Source organism: Thalassophryne amazonica, chromosome 1 (genome assembly GCF_902500255.1).
Source record: "Thalassophryne amazonica chromosome 1, fThaAma1.1, whole genome shotgun sequence".
NCBI lineage: Eukaryota > Metazoa > Chordata > Actinopteri > Batrachoidiformes > Batrachoididae > Thalassophryne > Thalassophryne amazonica.
The window spans coordinates 122,422,095-122,439,694 of record NC_047103.1 but is presented as its reverse complement, the minus strand read 5'-3'; the positions used below and the strand labels follow the sequence as shown (position 1 = coordinate 122,439,694).

Genomic DNA, 17,600 nt, shown 5'->3' with positions numbered 1-17,600 from the left:
CCTATTGGAAGATAGTTTTGAATAAACATTACTCATACAATTGTTTATTTATTCATTTCATTACCAATGCTTGGCAGAACTATAGGAAGGGTAGTGAAATAATGGTTGCAAACAAGCAGTTGTGTTCCTATCAGTCAGCCACAGTTCAGGACTTTGCCAGATTTGTTGGTGTCACAACCTACTATCTACTACAACTTTACCAATTTCTCCCTTTTCTGTTTTTAGCAGCCCAGTCTCATGCTGTTTTCTGTGCTCCTATCAGAAAATGAATCACATTTTTGTGATGCAGGTTTTATTTTTTTTACTGTTTCTAACCCTACCCGTTCCCCTAACTCAATGGTGTCCAAAGACATTCCAGAACGGGCCAAGAGGGTGATGGGATGAGATCATCAGTGAAATCACCTGCTGCAGTCAGTGGCTGCAAAGTAAACCTGCACCCTCTTGGCTCTTTCTGGAATGTCGTTGGACACCACTGCCCTAACCCTTCCCCTAACCATAACCATAACCCCCCCAGACACCCCCGCCCGCATCACTGTGCATTTTGTGATATTGTCGTGAAATGAATTTGTGATACCATCACGAAAATGTGGCAAATTTTGTATCACAAACTAATAGATTAAATTTTCATTTTGCGAATTGGCGTGAGACTGAGTTGGTTTTTAACATACACTAAAAGTTAAAGGCACACTTTCCCATTCAGTTGAATGGGAAAGTGCATCCAAACCTTTGACTGGTAGTGTATGTATTTAGCGTCAATATAAGTTACTTTTAAACATAAACAAACAAAAAAATAATAATCTGGCAAACATCTGAAGGCAGGAACACTGAACTTGTTTTTCTAAAAATCTGAAATTTGTGGCATACATAGACTCTGGTTCTCACCCACTCAACTCTAAATCTGTCACCCCCACACTCATAGATTAAAGCTACAACTCTTAAAAGCAAGTACCTTCAACAATCAGACTCTTCCCAATGCCCTATCAGTTCCAAATCTGCTTCAAAAATCCCAATAAATACTGCTGCCAGTAATAATGGACAATGCCTACTAACTGTAAAGGGTGTGTATTTATATATCTTTGTGATGCGATAAGGTGTTTTTTTTTAAAGAGATAATATAAATAAATAGATAAAAGGAAAAAAAAAAAAGATTGTATATGGATGACTCAAACGCCATCATCCCAATAAATTTCTTGTTGCTGAAAAGCAGACAGGGTGATTGCATAACCTCAACCTCCCTCTATCAGTTGATGGATCATTAGTTGTGGTGAAGATGATTATATTGATGATGAAAGTTTGTTTTTTCACAATGCCACAGAGGCTTCTCTGTGTGAGTTTTGCTTCACAGTTTGCATCTTTTGATCTTATTTCTTTCTGTTATCTCTGTTGTTCAGGGCTGTCTAGACTGCTGTATGGGGACAGGGAGGAGGTGGCTGGCCCTTGTCCATCTTCCTTCCCGACTTGCATTTCTTTTCTTTCTCCTCCTGCCTCTGATCTGAGCACCTCCACTGAGCCTCTTCCATCCTCGCTTGACTCCTCGGATGCAGAGAGCCCATCTTCACTGCGAGACATGACAACATCAATACCTCCCTCACTGTGACACAAGCTCTCCCTGCTGTCTTCTCCGTGTAAAGGCTCCCTGCCCTGGTTGTGGTGCTTGACATTGTAACGCTGGTTCTGGAAGAACTTAACAATTGTATGCTTTGGCAGATCCAGTTGAGCTGACAGAGTGTGGATGGCCTCCTGGTCGGGGTACAGGCCAACATCACCAATGAAGCTCTGCAGGATTCCCAAGGCCTCCAGGGAAATCCTTGTTCGTGAACGGGCCTTCTTTGGCCCTGTGGCTCCACCTCCTAGGCCAGGGCTCTTCCCACGTTGAGGCCCATCATGTGGGCCTTGCAAAGATGGTAAGGCATGTGGGTCTTCACGAACAGGAGATGGGATTGTGAGTGGTGGTAGAAGCTGTCTGTGGAGAACCTGGTAAGAAAAATCAACAGATACAGTAATATTTTTGTTGGTTTCATGAATGACAAATCATAGCAACACAAGCAGGATCCAGCAGATTGCTGTTTTATTTTCAAATTAACTGTAGCACATTTGAATCTTAATGTGAAAACAGTAAAAGAGTTCCCACATCCTTGTATCTGCCGCATACTTGAACAATGTATCAGTGGGGGATACCGTATATCCTACCGAAGATTTGGCGTTATCTTTCCAAGACCCTTGGATCCACACTAAGTACATGAAAAAATCCCAGTGGGGGGTGTCACCCTAGCAACAGTGATCTGGTTTCATATTAATCAGGTCATGGGATCCAATTTCTGTGAACCATAATCATATTTTAGGTCATAGAGAGTATATTACTCAAAGTAGGCTCATAAATTTAGACACAACCTTCAGGTGTCTATAAGACACCAGCTAGGTACCAGATGACCTTACTGACTAGGTTGTGAAGGTCATGCAGTGCAGAATTCTAAAGAGAACTCAGAGGGTGATTTGCCAGTTCATGCTTCCTGTGGCTACAAGTTGTGAGCTCTTCAGTCACACAGGATTTTCCTTTACAATTGTTAAACTGGAATAATTTCTAACAGTTTGAAGAGGCAAAATTCCTAGAATTTTCCAAGAAAATAAACAATACAACACCAAACAAAACATGCAAAATCTAAGATGGCCATTCAAACTTCCAAAGATTAGAAATATGCATTGGATGTTGGACCAGAAATCAAAGTGGCCGCAATCTGTGAAACATCATATATGGTTTGTTTACAGTGTTTATAAAGCCAAATATTATATGCGTCACCTATGGTTAAAAAACAAAACCTCAGATGTAGGCCATTTTAGGGTGTGAACTTAACCAACGCTCCCTCTTCAGATTTGTTTGAAGTTCTAGTACAAGAGGATCTCTGATTAACAGGCTGCCATCACATGTAAGCTGAAGTCCCAAATTCATCACACAAACAATCATGCTACTAGAGCTTATTAAGTGGGTGGGGTGGCCAGCACACCCAAACACAGGCATCCAACACTATAAATCTGTGGCCCATCAAAATTAAAGGGCCTAAATAAAGATAATGGCAATTCCCTTTTCTCTGCTTCAATAATTACAGGGTATGTTCTGAATAATATTGAGGTTAGGCCAGACTGCTGAGCATTTTGGTTTTGGGGAGAGGGTGGGATGGAGGAGTGTTTAGCAGGAAATGCGTGGGCTGGTCATTTACCGCTGCTATTTTCAATGATTTATGGACACAAACATGACAAAGAGGAGAAGCAGGTGGTGGTTTGCTTTCTGGAAGAAGGCAGATGCTCATTTTCATACGTTCTCAATGAAGCTACTGTGTGTCTTATGTCACTTGATTTACAGTAATGTGAAATATCAGCTCTTTCTTAACTATGGCAACGTGGGATGTTTGTACCTGCTGGTCCGGAAGGTGCAGCACAGTGTGGACATTGTGGAGCCGGTCGCTGTGTTGCTGCCTGGACTCTTCTTCGTAGATGTGGTCCCTGTCAGACTGCGGCAAGGACAGGAATCTCCTAATAGTGCAGAGGTTCTCCCACAGCGTGCGGTTCTCAGGGCTTGGGTTCTCTTTCCACCTCAGCAGCTCGCACAACCAGCCCTTTAGAAAGACAGAGAGAGAGAGATACATGCGCCATCGTTACACCCCAAAATATGGACATGCTCAATGAAACCAAAAATGCTGCTCAAGCTTTGATTTTTTATAAAGTTGGGGAGCTTTAAAGTGAACTAGTTGAGTCATAAATACCAGCAGGCTTTATTTATCCCTTCACAAGCATAAATGTCATTGGAATATTTAATGACACATTAGATGAAAATAATGTGGACAAACTTGGCATTTTGTCCAGAAGACATTATCCAAACTGGAAGTGCTGAAGACCGTTAAAAAAAAAAAAAAAAAAAAAATCTATTATTTAGTTTTTCAAAGGGGAGTTTTTGCTATAAAAGTGAATTTGGTGTTTACTGTGGGCCAGACAAAAAGCTTGCCCAAATGGCAGCACGGGATACAGTGTCAGTGGATCACCAAATCCACCACAGATCGTGAATTTCCACATTTCCTGGCAATCAATGTCTCTTCGACATCTGTCTTTCAAAGCATTTGTTAAACAATTCTAATGAGCCCATTCTTGACTTATATTCTTAAATTCTAGTATCTAAATTTTCTAATTGACCATTCCTTTCCAAGACACAAGGAAAAGTTGGATCTCAACAGCTTCTTGTCTTCTTTTTGTAGATTTTTAATTTGCCTTCAGGAGCTATCACAATACAGAGATGGAAACCACAAGAAGAGGCAATTTTTTTTTTTATTAGTTTGAGACACTTATTTCTTCCTTACAGCTGACTGATCTTACGCTGTGTTCATGTCAGCTGTAAGCAGCAGATGGTAAACCATGATGTAATGACGGTTTTTCTGCTGTCGACATGTGAATACAGTATTAGCATGACGGTAAACATCACTCATCAGTGAGTACCACACACTCACACACTCATCTTCAACCGCTTACTCCAATTAAGGGTCGTGGGGGGCTGGAGCCTATCCCAGCAGTCACAGAGCACGAGGTGGGGTACACCCAGGACAGGACACCAGTCTGTCTGAGGGCCAGTCGGTACCAAATACCTTTAAATTGATAATTTGTTCTTTGGCATCACTGGTTGACTTATCTTAGGGCCCCTTCACACATAGTACGAATAAGTACAACTCAGGGCGACTCACGGCAGAACAGCTCGCATGAGCGAACCACAAAAACATTGCACCGTTGGGCAGGATGCATGATGCGGCTGTGATGGTTTGTGCACGTGAGAACACAGTGCAAGCAGCTGCACGATGTGGTTACACATTGCACAGCTGCTGTGAAGAAAAAATAAATAAATAAAATACATACAACGGTTTCGTGCATGTGGGTACACAGTGCAAGCAGCTGCACTACATCATGCCGCTGATGTGGAGAACAATAAAATAAAAAACAGCTGTATAATTAGTGAATATCACTGGGCTGATATAAATAATACATAAAAGGTGATGTAATACAGAATTTTGCGGTTAAATCACCCTGGTTAAAAAAAATGCCACTCACGGGATTCAAACCTGTAAGCTCTGATTACCAGATGGGAATGTTACCACTGTGCTACCATCACTGGCCTGTAGTTGGTGTGGAAACATGCCTGAAAAAAATGCGATCCTGAAATGTGCGATCAGACCTCGCAGTCAAGCCTCCATGTGATCATATCTGTACATACATATAAGCATTTTATGTGCCCCCCCAGCACACCAGATGTGTTGGGGGCGACACGTGCACAAGTGCGAGACATATGCACCACATGTGGCTTTTTGCAACTCCACAGTCGTGGGAGCACCTAGACAAATTTCACATCCAGCTCGACAGTGATTGTCTGCTGGCTGTTTTTGTGTGCGAATAGTGCGAATGATCACGCATTTTCTAAGTGTCAAACAAGCAGTGTTAGATGTTCGTGTGTGTCAGATGTAAAATTTGGCCTACACCTGCCACGAGAGGGTTCGATGAGCTCTCACAGCACACACTCTGTCTTTCAGCCACTGGTGTGCCCAAGTAGTTGTAGCAACAAGTGTACAAGGCGTTAGCGGCAGCTATGATTTTACATGTTTTGCATACAATTCTTGCTTCATGCACATTTCATGCGTGAGTCAACCACATTTGTACTATGTGTGAAGGGGCCCTTATGGATGAAATACACCATATTTGTTAAAATATTTACAGTGTCTCTCCACAGGGTTTTGTATTGTAAGTCAATAGCGTAAAACCGGTTACAGTTAGTGCCCTATGATCCACCTGTGTCATTCTTAGTGTTCAACTAATGCAGTGATCAGAAAGGATATGGATCTACAGTGTCTTCCTGATACTGTGTCAGTTTCCTTAATGACCATGTGATGGAGATTTCAATCAGTCACAAATCACGGTCCACAATTTCAGTTATTGACAAAAGCAATCCCACAAACATTAGACATCTTATTGACATACAGATCATGTCTATATTGTGGTTGTAGGGTCCATAGAATATCCATAAGATGTCTAATGTGAGATGCCTCCATCAGCATTCCTGGAGTTCCACTTTGTTGCAATTGAATTGCAACAAAATGCTCATTAAAATAGTCCCACAGCAGTTATTTCATGAGAGGGGAAAGAAAACAGGACAAGGAAAAAATCCAAGGGGGCATGGAGTCTTTGTGTTTGTGAAGATTGGATTATCTCTGCTAGACTGACCCAGGATCTGCCACCAGCTGTTGTTTGCATTCTGCCTTCAGTCTGGAAATTAATGACAATCACATGATCATGTCAAGTTTACATTCTTCTGTCACACCATCCTTGTCTTCATCCTTTCTTTGATTTCACTCCATTTACTACTTTATCTTGTCAGGCTGTTTAACAAATCTCTCTTGGTTTCTCTCACACATTTTTCTTTCGTTCTTTCTTTCTTTCTTTCTCTCTCTCCAGCCATCTGCTGCCGCAGCTTTAAGATTGCAGTAAAGGTGCATGAGCCGGTTTTGAAGCCTCGTGTCTCAGCTCTGTGTGTTTGTGTCTCCCTCTCCGCTGCCATGCTGTTCTTTGATCACCAGCATTGTTTATTTGTGGTTGGAGACATGATGGTACGCTACAGCGGGTAATCAGACGCCGCCCACACATGCTCACACGCCCCTCCCCATTACACCCTCATCAGCTCCTTCAAACATCATTAAGAAACTGGAGGAGAACACGTTGCACACAATCATGTTGTGCATAAACATGTTTCTCAGACTTTATTCTGTGTACAGACACGTAATCATCGGGTCTTAAAGGAAAATTCCACTTTATTACAGCCTACCTCAGAATATTGTAGCTTTCCTGATTCCTATCAGTCACAGTAACACTTAGTTTTCAGTGTAATTGCTTAGATCTTGGGACATGGCAACATAACTAAAATACAGCCTGCCATAGACACACACACACACACACACACACACACACACCACACACACACACACACACACACACACACACACACACACACACACACACACACACACACACACACACACACACACACACACACACACACACACACAAACAGAGGCTGGAAACAAACCTGCAGTTTAGATTATTTCAACCTCCTCATTTGGAGTTTAATCCCAGTCACGCACCTGAAAGCACAGTCAGGGAGCGCATGTGCTGCTCAAAGAGGAAAATGGCAGAAAATGATGGAATTTTTCATTTTTCTAATTTACCTCTGAATAAAATTACACTTGAGGCGCACAGTGTCTTAGTGGTTAGCACTGCTGCCTCACAAGAAGAATATCATGGGATTGCTGGTCCTTTCTGTTTGGAGTGTGCATGTTCTCCCCATGTTCACGTGGTTTCCTCTGGGTGCTCCGGCTTTCTCCCACTTCCAAAGACATGAAGGTTAGATGAGTTGTGAGTGTGTGTGTGAATAAGTCTGTCTGTCTATATGTGGTCCTGCGGCAGACTGGTGTCCTGTCCAGGGTGGTCCCCACTTCTCACACTATAACTGCTGGGATAGACTCCAGCTCCCTGTGACCCTTGAATGAAGTAAGTGAACATAGAAAATGAATGAATGGGTGAATGAAATTAAACTTGCTTTTTTCCTGTGATGGAACTGGTACCACTTTCAGATTCCATCGAGGTCTGTTGTTTTGTCTTTCCAGATAAGAAAATTGAGGAGAAACTTTAGAATTTTCTTATTGTAAATTTGATATTCTCAAAAAGCCCACAGGACTTTTCAAACCTGCGTTCCCAGATGTCGGCAATAAGAAGTGAATACAGTAGCACTTGTACATAGAAATGGTGTCTAGAAGGATGAAAGCAAAACACCTTTTGCAAAAGTGTTTTGCTTTCATATTCCGCCATCTGAATATATAACTGATTTGCATCCATCCATCCATCCATCCATCCATCCATCCATCCATCCATCCATTTCTGAGATCAGTTTAAATCAGTTCAGATTATTTTTTTTGGGGGGGGGGGGGGGGGGGGGGGTGCAGTGCGGGTCATCAGTGCGAGTTATATCTTTCCTCATATGTATGGGAACCATAACAGCGCTGCCGAAACTGCAAGCTAAAACACTCAAGGTCATTGGTTGCTTTTTCTACAACAGTGAACTTTCAGCCAATCAGAATCTCTGTAGCACTGGTACCACAGTCTCTTATGCAGAGAGACTGGTAGCGTGTTTTTGAAAACATGGCTGTGATTGGTCCATCTGATACATCGGCCGCTATTGGCTATCACACCACGCTCTGTGATTGGCTGTGGCGTAACTGCAGAAAATGTGAAAAAGAAACCAACTTAGAATCTCTGTAAATCTAAAGTCACTGAAAGTACCCGGATGTGGACATTTTGAATTCCTGCAAGTTTTGGTCTGTCAAGCTGCATCTTTAACATGGCCAAAATTACTGAGAGAGAGGACGAAGACTGTGCTAAAGACATCGATAGTGGAGTTAAAAAAGGTTTAAGTGGACATGGTTGGAGCGGGAGGTGGACATGGACAAAGGAAAACTCTGAATTTGTCCGCAAGGCTGAGCTGCCCGGTAAAGCCCTCTGCACACTATGTTCGGATTTCATCAACAAAACCTTGGAAGAACACCACAAGACGAAGAAACATGTCATAAAATTAATATTAAATGGACTAATCTTCCCAGATCCACAGCGCAGAAGAGGCGCAGCTAGGCCCAAAGCCCACAGCATTCGTACCGGTCAGCGACCAAACATCCAGTGCTCAGGTGCATGTGCAGTAATTTTATTCATGCAATTAAAATGTGTTTACAATCACTGACTTTTTTAAGTGTGGTGCAGTTATTGTGCACTTACTGAAGTAGAATTCAGTGCTGCAAAACCCGCATTTGGATACAGATTTTTGTCAAAATTGTTGGGGAAAGTGTAGTGACATGGACCCACAACAGGGGGCACAAATGAACGGTCAATAGATGAGCCAACAGGTAACAATTTAATGTTGTTAATGTGCACAACGACTATACAGACAATCTCAGAATATGATAGCAGTCTATACACAAAGGTGACGTGTGGGCAGGCTCGAGGATAGAAGACGTCTGTCCTGAGAAGAGCCGGAACCACACGATTTCCGCCGCCACCGAACCTGGTGAATACTGGAGCCGCCAAGTCCCGAATTCCCAGGTGATCACCGTCCCCGACTGTCGGATCTGGTACTGCTGGTGAGGAGCACAAACAGTGATATGTGGTGTGGTGCACACCCAGTAACAAAAACAGTCAGAAGGTGGAAAGTCACCTCCACCTCTAATCACACACTCGTGCAGCTCCTGTTAACCACTTATCTGGTTGGAGTGTGAAGCGAAGCCGTCGCTGATCACACCAAACGCCAATCCCACAGATAAGGAAATACTTACAGAAAAACAGCTGCAAAGAAGTTCAGACTATTAGTCAGTGTTCAGTTTAGCAGAGAATTACCTTCACAGGTAGATGATATCTCGGGTTTTATGGAGTAGTATGATGAAGCGTAGATGGGTGACAGCTGTCATGAGATAATGAGTGACAGCTGTCACACCCGGCTGTGTCCTCTCATGCCTGAAGCCCGCACTTCAGGCAGGGCGCCCTCTGGTGGTGGGCCAGCAGTACCTCCTCTTCTGGCGGCCCACACAACAAAAATTTGTTTCCATGTTCCATTTATTTTGTCATATAAAAGCACTAACTTAAAAAAATATGTATTTTATGGCTTTATTTTGACACAAAACACGGTTTTTCTCAAAACGTGTGAAGAAAAACAAACCCTTTTTCTTCTGTGGCGTATAATGGCAGCCAGCCTCCTTATTGTTAAATCAAATCAAATCAAATCAATTTTATTTATATAGCGCCAAATCACAACAAACAGTTGCCCCAAGGTGATTTATATTGTAAGGCAAAGCCATACAATAATTACAGAAAAACCCCAACGGTCTAAACGACCCCCTGTGAGCAAGCACTTGGCGACAGTGGGAAGGAAAAACTCCCTTTTAACAGGAAGAAACCTCCAGCAGAACCAGGCTCAGGGAGGGGCACTCTTCTGCTGGGACTGGTTGGGGCTGAGGGAGAGAACCAGGAAAAAGACATGCTGTGGAGGGGAGCAGAGATCAATCACTAATGATTAAATGCAGAGTGGTGCATACAGAGCAAAAAGAGAAAGAAACACTCAGTGCATCATGGGAACCCCCCAGCAGCATAAGTCTATAGCAGCATAACTAAGGGATGGTTCAGGGTCACCTGATCCAGCCCTAACTATAAGCTTTAGCAAAAAGGAAAGTTTTAAGCCTAATCTTAAAAGTAGAGAGGGTGTCTGTCTCCCTGATCCGAATTGGGAGCTGGTTCCACAGGAGAGGAGCTTGAAAGCTGAAGGCTCTGCCTCCCATTCTACTCTTAAAAACCCTAGGAACTACAAGTAAGCCTGCAGTCTGAGAGCGAAGCGCTCTATTGGGGTGATATGGTACTATGAGGTCCTTAAGATAATATGGGACCTGATTATTCAAAACCTTAGAAGTAAGAAGAAGAATTTTAAATTCTATTCTAGAATTAACAGGAAGCCAATGAAGAGAGGCCAATATGGGTGAAATATGCTCTCTCCTTCTAGTCCCCGTCAGTACTCTAGCTGCAGCATTTTGAATTAACTGAAGGCTTTTCAGGGAACTTTTAGTACAACCTGATAACAATGAATTACAATAGTCCAGCCTAGAGGAAATAAATGCATGAATTAGTTTTTCAGCATCACTCTGAGACAAGACCTTTCTAATTTTAGAGATATTGCGCAAATGCAAAAAAGCAGTCCTACATATTTGTTTAATATGCGCATTGAAGGACATATCCTGATCAAAAATGACTCCAAGATTTCTCACAGTATTACTAGAGGTCAGGGTAATGCCATCCAGAGTAAGGATCTGGTTAGACACCATGTTTCTAAGATTTGTGGGGCCAAGTACAATAACTTCAGTTCTATCTGAGTTTAAAAGCAGGAAATTAGAGGTCATCCATGCCTTTATGTCTGTAAGACAATCCTGCAGTTTAGCTAATTGGTGTGTGTCCTCTGGCTTCATGGATAGACAAAGCTGAGTATCATCTTCGTAACAATGAAAATTTAAGTAATGCTGTCTAATAATACTGCCTAAGGGAAGCATGTATAAAGTGAATAAAATTGCTCCTAGCACAGAACCTTGTGGAACTCCATAATTAACCTTAGTCTGTGAAGAAGATTCCCCATTTACATGAACAAATTGTAATCTATTAGATAAATATGATTCAAACCACCACAGCGCAATGCCTTTAATACCAATGGCATGCTCTAATCTCTGTAATAAAATTTTATGGTCAACAGTATCAAAAGCAGCACTGAGGTCTAACAGGACAAGCACAGAGATGAGTCCACTGTCCGAGGCCAAAAGAAGATCATTTGTAACCTTCACTAATGCTGTTTCTGTACTATGATGAATGCTAAAACCTGACTGAAACTCTTCAAATAGACTATTTCTCTGCAGATGATCAGTTAGCTGTTTTACAACTACCATTTCAAGAATTTTTGAGAGAAAAAGAAGGTTGGAGATTGGCCTATAATTAGCTAAGATAGCTGGGTCAAGTGATGGCTTTTTAAGTAATGGCTTAATTACTGCCACCTTAAAAGCCTGTGGTACATAGCCAACTAATAAAGATAGATTGATCATATTTAAGATCGAAGCATTAATTAATGGTAGGGCTTCCTTGAGCAGCCTGGTAGGAATGGAGTCTAATAGACATGTTGATGGTTTGGAGGCAGTAACTAATGAAAATAACTCAGACAGAACAATCGGAGAGAAAGAGTCTAACCAAATACCGGCATCACTGAAAGCAGCCAAAGATAACGATATGACTTTGGGATGGTTATGAGTAATTTTTTCTCTAATAGTTAAAATTGTATTAGCAAAGAAAGTCATGAAGTCATTACTAGTTAAAGTTGAAGGAATACTCAGCTCAATAGAGCTCTGACTCTTTGTCAGCCTGGCTACAGTGCCGAAAAGAAACCTGGGGTTGTTCTTATTTTCTTCAATAAGTGATGAGTAGTAAGATGTCCTAGCTTTACGGAGGGCTTTTTATAGAGCAACAGACCTTTTTCCAGGCTAAGTGAAGATCTTCTAAATTAGTGAGATGCCATTTCCTCTACAACTTACGGGTTATCTGCTTTAAGCTGCGAGTTTGTGAGTTATACCACAGAGTCAGGCATTTCTGATTTAAGGCTCTCTTTTTCAGAGGAGCTACAGCATCCAAAGTTGTCCTCAATGAGGATGTAAAAACTATTGACGAGATAATCTATCTCACTCACAGAGTATAGGTAGCTACTCTGCCCTGTGTTGGTATATGGCATTGGAGAACATAAAGAAGGAATCATATCCTTAAACCTAGTTACAGCGCTTTCCGAAAGACTTCTACTGTAATGAAACTTATTCCCCACTGCTGGGTAGTCCATCAGAGTAAATGTAATATTATAAAGAAATGATCAGACAGAAGGGGGTTTTCAGGGAATACTGTTAAGTCTTCAATTTCCATACCATAAGTCAGAACAAGATCTAGGTATGATTAAAGTGGTGGGTGGACTCATTTACATTTTGAGCAAAGCCAATCGAGTCTAACAATAGATTAAATGCAGTGTTGAGACTGTCATTCTCAGCATCTGTGTGGATGTTAAAATCGCCCACTATAATTATCTTATCTGAGCTAAGCACTAAGTCAGACAAAAGGTCCGAAAATTCACAGAGAAACTCACAGTAATGACCAGGTGGACGATAGATAACAACAAATAAAACTGGTTTTTGGGACTTCCAATTTGGATGGACAAGACTAAGAGTCAAGCTTTCAAATGAATTAAAGCTCTGTCTGGGTTTTTGATTAATTAATAAGCTGGAGTGGAAGATTGCTGCTAATCCTCCCCTTCAGCCCGTGCTATGAGCGTTCTGGCAGTTAGTGTGACTCGGGGGTGTTGACTCATTTAAACTAACATATTCATCCTGCTGTAACCAGGTTTCTGTAAGGCAGAATAAATCAATATGTTGATCAATTATTATTTCATTTACTAACAGAGACTTAGAAGAGAGAGACCTAATGTTTAATAAACCACATTTAACTGTTTTAGTCTGTGGTGCAGTTGAAGGTGCTATATTATTTTTTCTTTTTGAATTTTTATGCTTAAATAGATTTTTACTGGTTATTGGTGGTCTGGGAGCAGGCACCGTCTCTACGGGGATGGGGTAATGAGGGGATGGCAGGGGGAGAGAAGCTGCAGAGAGGTGTGTAAGACTACAATTCTGCTTCCTGGTCCCAACCCTGGGTAGTCACGGTTTGGAGGATTTAATAAAATTGGCCAGATTTCTAGAAATGAGAGCTGCTCCATCCAAAGTGGGATGGATGCCGTCTCTCCTAACAAGACCAGGTTTTCCCCAGAAGCTTTGCCAATTATCTATGAAGCCCACCTCATTTTTTGGACACCACTCAGACAGCCAGCAATTCAAGGAGAACATGCGGCTAAACATGTCACTCCCGGTCTGACTGGGGAGGGGCCCAGAGAAAACTACAGAGTCCGACATTGTTTTTGCAAAGTTACACACCGATTCAATGTTAATTTTAGTGACCTCCGACTGGTGTAACCGGGTGTCATTACTGCCGACGTGAATTACAATCTTACCAAATTTACGCTTAGCCTTAGCCAGCAGTTACATTACTGCCACCTACTACATCATTATAGGAGTATTAAATCCTCTCTTAGTCCAGTGTCTTTCAAAAAGCTAACACTCCCCCCCTCACTTGACTTTGTGGCTAAAATACTTCCTACAGAAACTTCTTTCAGGCCTTACAATTGATTTCCTTTAGTTTTTACTCTTTAATAGATAAACCATTCAAAATGACAAAAATATATTTTGCCTGCATGCTGAAATCTCCATGCATTAATTTTATTTTTTATTTTGATGAATTTCATAGACTGCGGTACAGCTGGTGCCCAAGATGTGTGCTTTTTAATGATACTATGCTGTATGTGCCTGTGGGGTTTTACTGCTGGCTGACATAAATAGTTGGGGTGCAAACTCACATGGTGTGATTTCAGAATTTATTATGGGGCAACAATTTGTAAGCATACATTTTACATGTAAATATGAATAAAGTCACTGTTTTATACCACAAATGTTGTTTTGATAGGTTTTAATCTCTTTAAATGATTTACATATGCTTGCATGAAGTTCCAGTATATTTCGGCGCTCACTGCAACTTAAGGAAAGACACTCAAAGAACAGTTTTGACAAGTTGCTATGGCATTCATAGTAAGTACATATACTATAGCACTAGCAGGTACGTATCACTGAAAGAAGGTCTACATAGACAGATTCTTTATTACAGTAAGACTTTCACATACCTCAACATACAAAAAAATATCAAATGGAAATTCAAGAAATTAGGTCTCTCTGGAGGTCCTGAAATGCCTCTAAAATACTCAAAACCCATGGGCTCCCACCAGGGGCACAGCCCCTGGACCCTGCTGGCAGCCTATGACGACCCCCGGGCCCCCACTGATTTTCAGAGTATTTTTTCTTTGCCCATTCTCATCCTTGATTAACGCCCCCGTCACACATAGCAAGAATTTGCCGGAATTATACCCAACATGGCAAATATTGCCATAATCTGATGCCGCCAGGAGGAAAAGAGGTGCGGCCAGTAGAGTCGTGCAGACAGACTGCCTCGTCCACACCTGTCAGATCGCATCCAGTTCGTATGGAGATGACACAGACTGCTGTCAGATGGCTATAAAAGGCGCTGCAGACTGCCCGACGTCCAAATGTGTGGGATGGCAAACACGAGACGGAGCACTGTGTCCCCTACACGCGCAAATCCCCGCGAGTGTGCAGCGTGGCTTGTGTGCAATTATCACTCAGTCATGTGTGGTGTGTGGTGTGTGTCTGTGTGGTGTGTGTATGCATGCATAATGCTGCATGGGCCACTAAGCATGGGTGCAGGGCGCGTGCTTAGTCAGGTCATCCCATCAGGCTTTGCAGTGCCAATGTATCTTGAGGTTTCCTTGTATGCTCTCAAATCATTTGGATCCCCATTATTCCGCAATCTGAATATGTAAATTGTGGTCAGATGGTCCTCAGACTGCCATGGACCAGCCGTCAATAGGTGCCCCATCTCGACCAACACGGAGAGTTTTGAACATGTTCATCAAACTCTGGCCGCCGACCAATTTTGACCAACGTGTCGACTTCTGCAGATGGTTGTCAGAACCATTTTGGAACTGAAATCTGACACTTTTTGGATGTGCAACGATTCATCCGGCATGTGTGATGGGAGTAGAAGGGTTCTATTTGAGATAATATTAAAAAATAACACTAATATATATTATATCTGTCTGTCTGTCTGTCTGTCTGTCTGTCTGTCTGTCTGTCTGTCTGTCTATCTATCTATCTATCTATCTATCTATCTATCTATCTATCTATCTATCTATCTATCTATCTGATATATAATTATAGCATATCCAAATAAACTGGAGAATAGCAGCACCGTGTAATGTGTCAAAACAAAATACTATTTGAAAATTACAAAAAAATACTTTTGCCTCTGAAGCTGATTTGATCACAAAAAAAAGCATCATAAAACAGACAATATTAAGCTCCCTGCCCAAGGGCCCTTAGTGATTTTCTGGTCTGGTTGGACTTTGAAACTCTGGTCTGAAGCCTGATGTTTAACCGCTAGACCATCACCTCCCCTAGTGAATTAATTCATAGCGGCTTATTTTTAACAAAACACATCCACTGCCTAAATAAAATGTAATGTGACATTTATCATGTCTTTCTATGTAATAGGATAAGCAGAAAGTCCTGTGCCTCTCTGAATGCTGTCAACTGCACAGTCTGTGGTCAGAACTGTGGACAGCTCCAAGGACAATTAAACACTCAAAAGTGGTTGCCAGTGAAGAGAATATTTCACTGGAGTGAAATGCACCCTGTCATAGGAATGTGCATTTGAAGATCATGAAGATAGTTGAGCCCTGCTGAATTTGGGCTGAGGTGATGGTCTCGTGGTTAAGCATTGGGCTTGAGACCAGAGGATCCTCAGTTCAAATCCCAGCCTGACCAGAAAATCACTAAGGGCCCTTGGGTAAGGTCCTTAATCCTCTAGTTGCTCCCGGTGTGTGGTGAGCACCTTGTATGTCAGCAGCCTCACAGCGGGGTGAATGTGAGGCATTATTTGTAAAGCGCTTTGAGCGTCTGATGCAGATGGAAAAGCGCTATATAAATGCAGTCCATTTAATTTGGGCTTGCGCCAAACATCAGGTGCCTCCCGTGACAAACCATTTCCAAGGCACATTCATTTTTAATTGAGTAAATGTTCAATAAATGACATTAAAATATGTGAGTTTGTGTTATGCTGAACACCTACAATGGCCAGTTGACTTTACTTTGTGCTTGTGGTCATTAACGCACATGAAATCCTCATTTATACCGCTGTCTACATCCTGTTACCACCTGTTGTCATTATTGCAATTATCTGAGTAATTTACCTGCAAGAAGTTCTCCAACTTAACTCACAAAAGTTTGGAATCCCCACACAATTTAGCACTTCTTAAATGGATCTTTTCCCCCGTTTTAGAACTTAACTGCACACAAACCTGTCTGCTGTGTTGCTGGAACAGCAAATGAATATCAGCGTATATTTATGAACTGATCAATATGAAATGTGACAAATTCAACTGTCTGTCTGTCTCAAATTTGTTCCCCAGAATGAAGAAAATATTATTGTTATTGTTGTTTTTATTGTTATTATTACTGTTTATTATTTAAGTTTGACTTTTTCCCCACACATTTCTAAGGTCTTGTATCACTTACAGCTACTTTTCATGTCCAGGCTCCTCTTTCACTGACTTTGTGTGGAATTCTACTCTATCAGTTTGTGAAATAATGTTAATAATAATAAAAAGAAAGTTTCAGCTGTTGGCCGCAATTTTTGTCTGGACTGACCTGACTTTTATTGGCAGCCACCTTGGCAAACAGCGCCTGGGAGACCTTTGCCCGCTTCATCTCCTGCTGGATTTCCTCGTAGATCCCCAGTGTGATGTTCACCAGTGACTCCAGCTTCAGAGGAACCTCAGCAACCACACTACACTTAGTCTGCAAAAAACAGAACTGGCAGCATCAATACAATGTTAAAATACATTCCATAGAAAATGTTCACTTTTTGCAAAAAAAAAAAAAAAAAAGTGAGCATGAGACCTTTGATGAACTGCTGCTCTAAATTATTATTCTTACTTGGCTCTTTATTACTGTGTGCACTGGCAAGGAGGCATTGTTTTCATTTGTGTGTGTGTGTGTGTGTGTGGACAAGGTAATTAAGGACATTATGGACGATGCCAGTCACTCTCTGCCACCATCATCAGCAACCAGAGGAGCCTCTCAGCCACAGACTGCTCCTTCCCAAGTGCAGGACTAACAGACTGAAAAACTCAGGCTATCAGACTGTACAACTCCTCACTCAGCAGGGAGTCATGACAGCAAATATTCATTCTAATTCATTCCATGATGGGTGCACGAAATTAAAAGTGGTTATGGTTAGGG

General features: G+C 41.8%; 1 protein-coding gene across 1 annotated transcript in view; it reads right to left on the bottom strand.

The window, feature by feature from the left end:
• Positions 1 to 540: 540 nt before the first annotated feature.
• The window catches only part of LOC117513731 (DNA-binding protein SATB2-like), a 163,995-nt gene continuing 146,935 nt past the window's right edge, over positions 541 to 17,600 (bottom strand). The window contains exons 10-13 of the mRNA XM_034173970.1: positions 17,295 to 17,298; positions 17,007 to 17,156; positions 3,411 to 3,611; positions 541 to 1,974 (exon numbers count right to left, since the gene is read on the bottom strand). Coding sequence (XP_034029861.1) covers positions 1,375 to 1,974; positions 3,411 to 3,611; positions 17,007 to 17,156; positions 17,295 to 17,298 — 955 coding nt within the window. The 3' untranslated portion in view covers positions 541 to 1,374. The remainder of the gene's footprint in view (positions 1,975 to 3,410; positions 3,612 to 17,006; positions 17,157 to 17,294; positions 17,299 to 17,600) is intronic.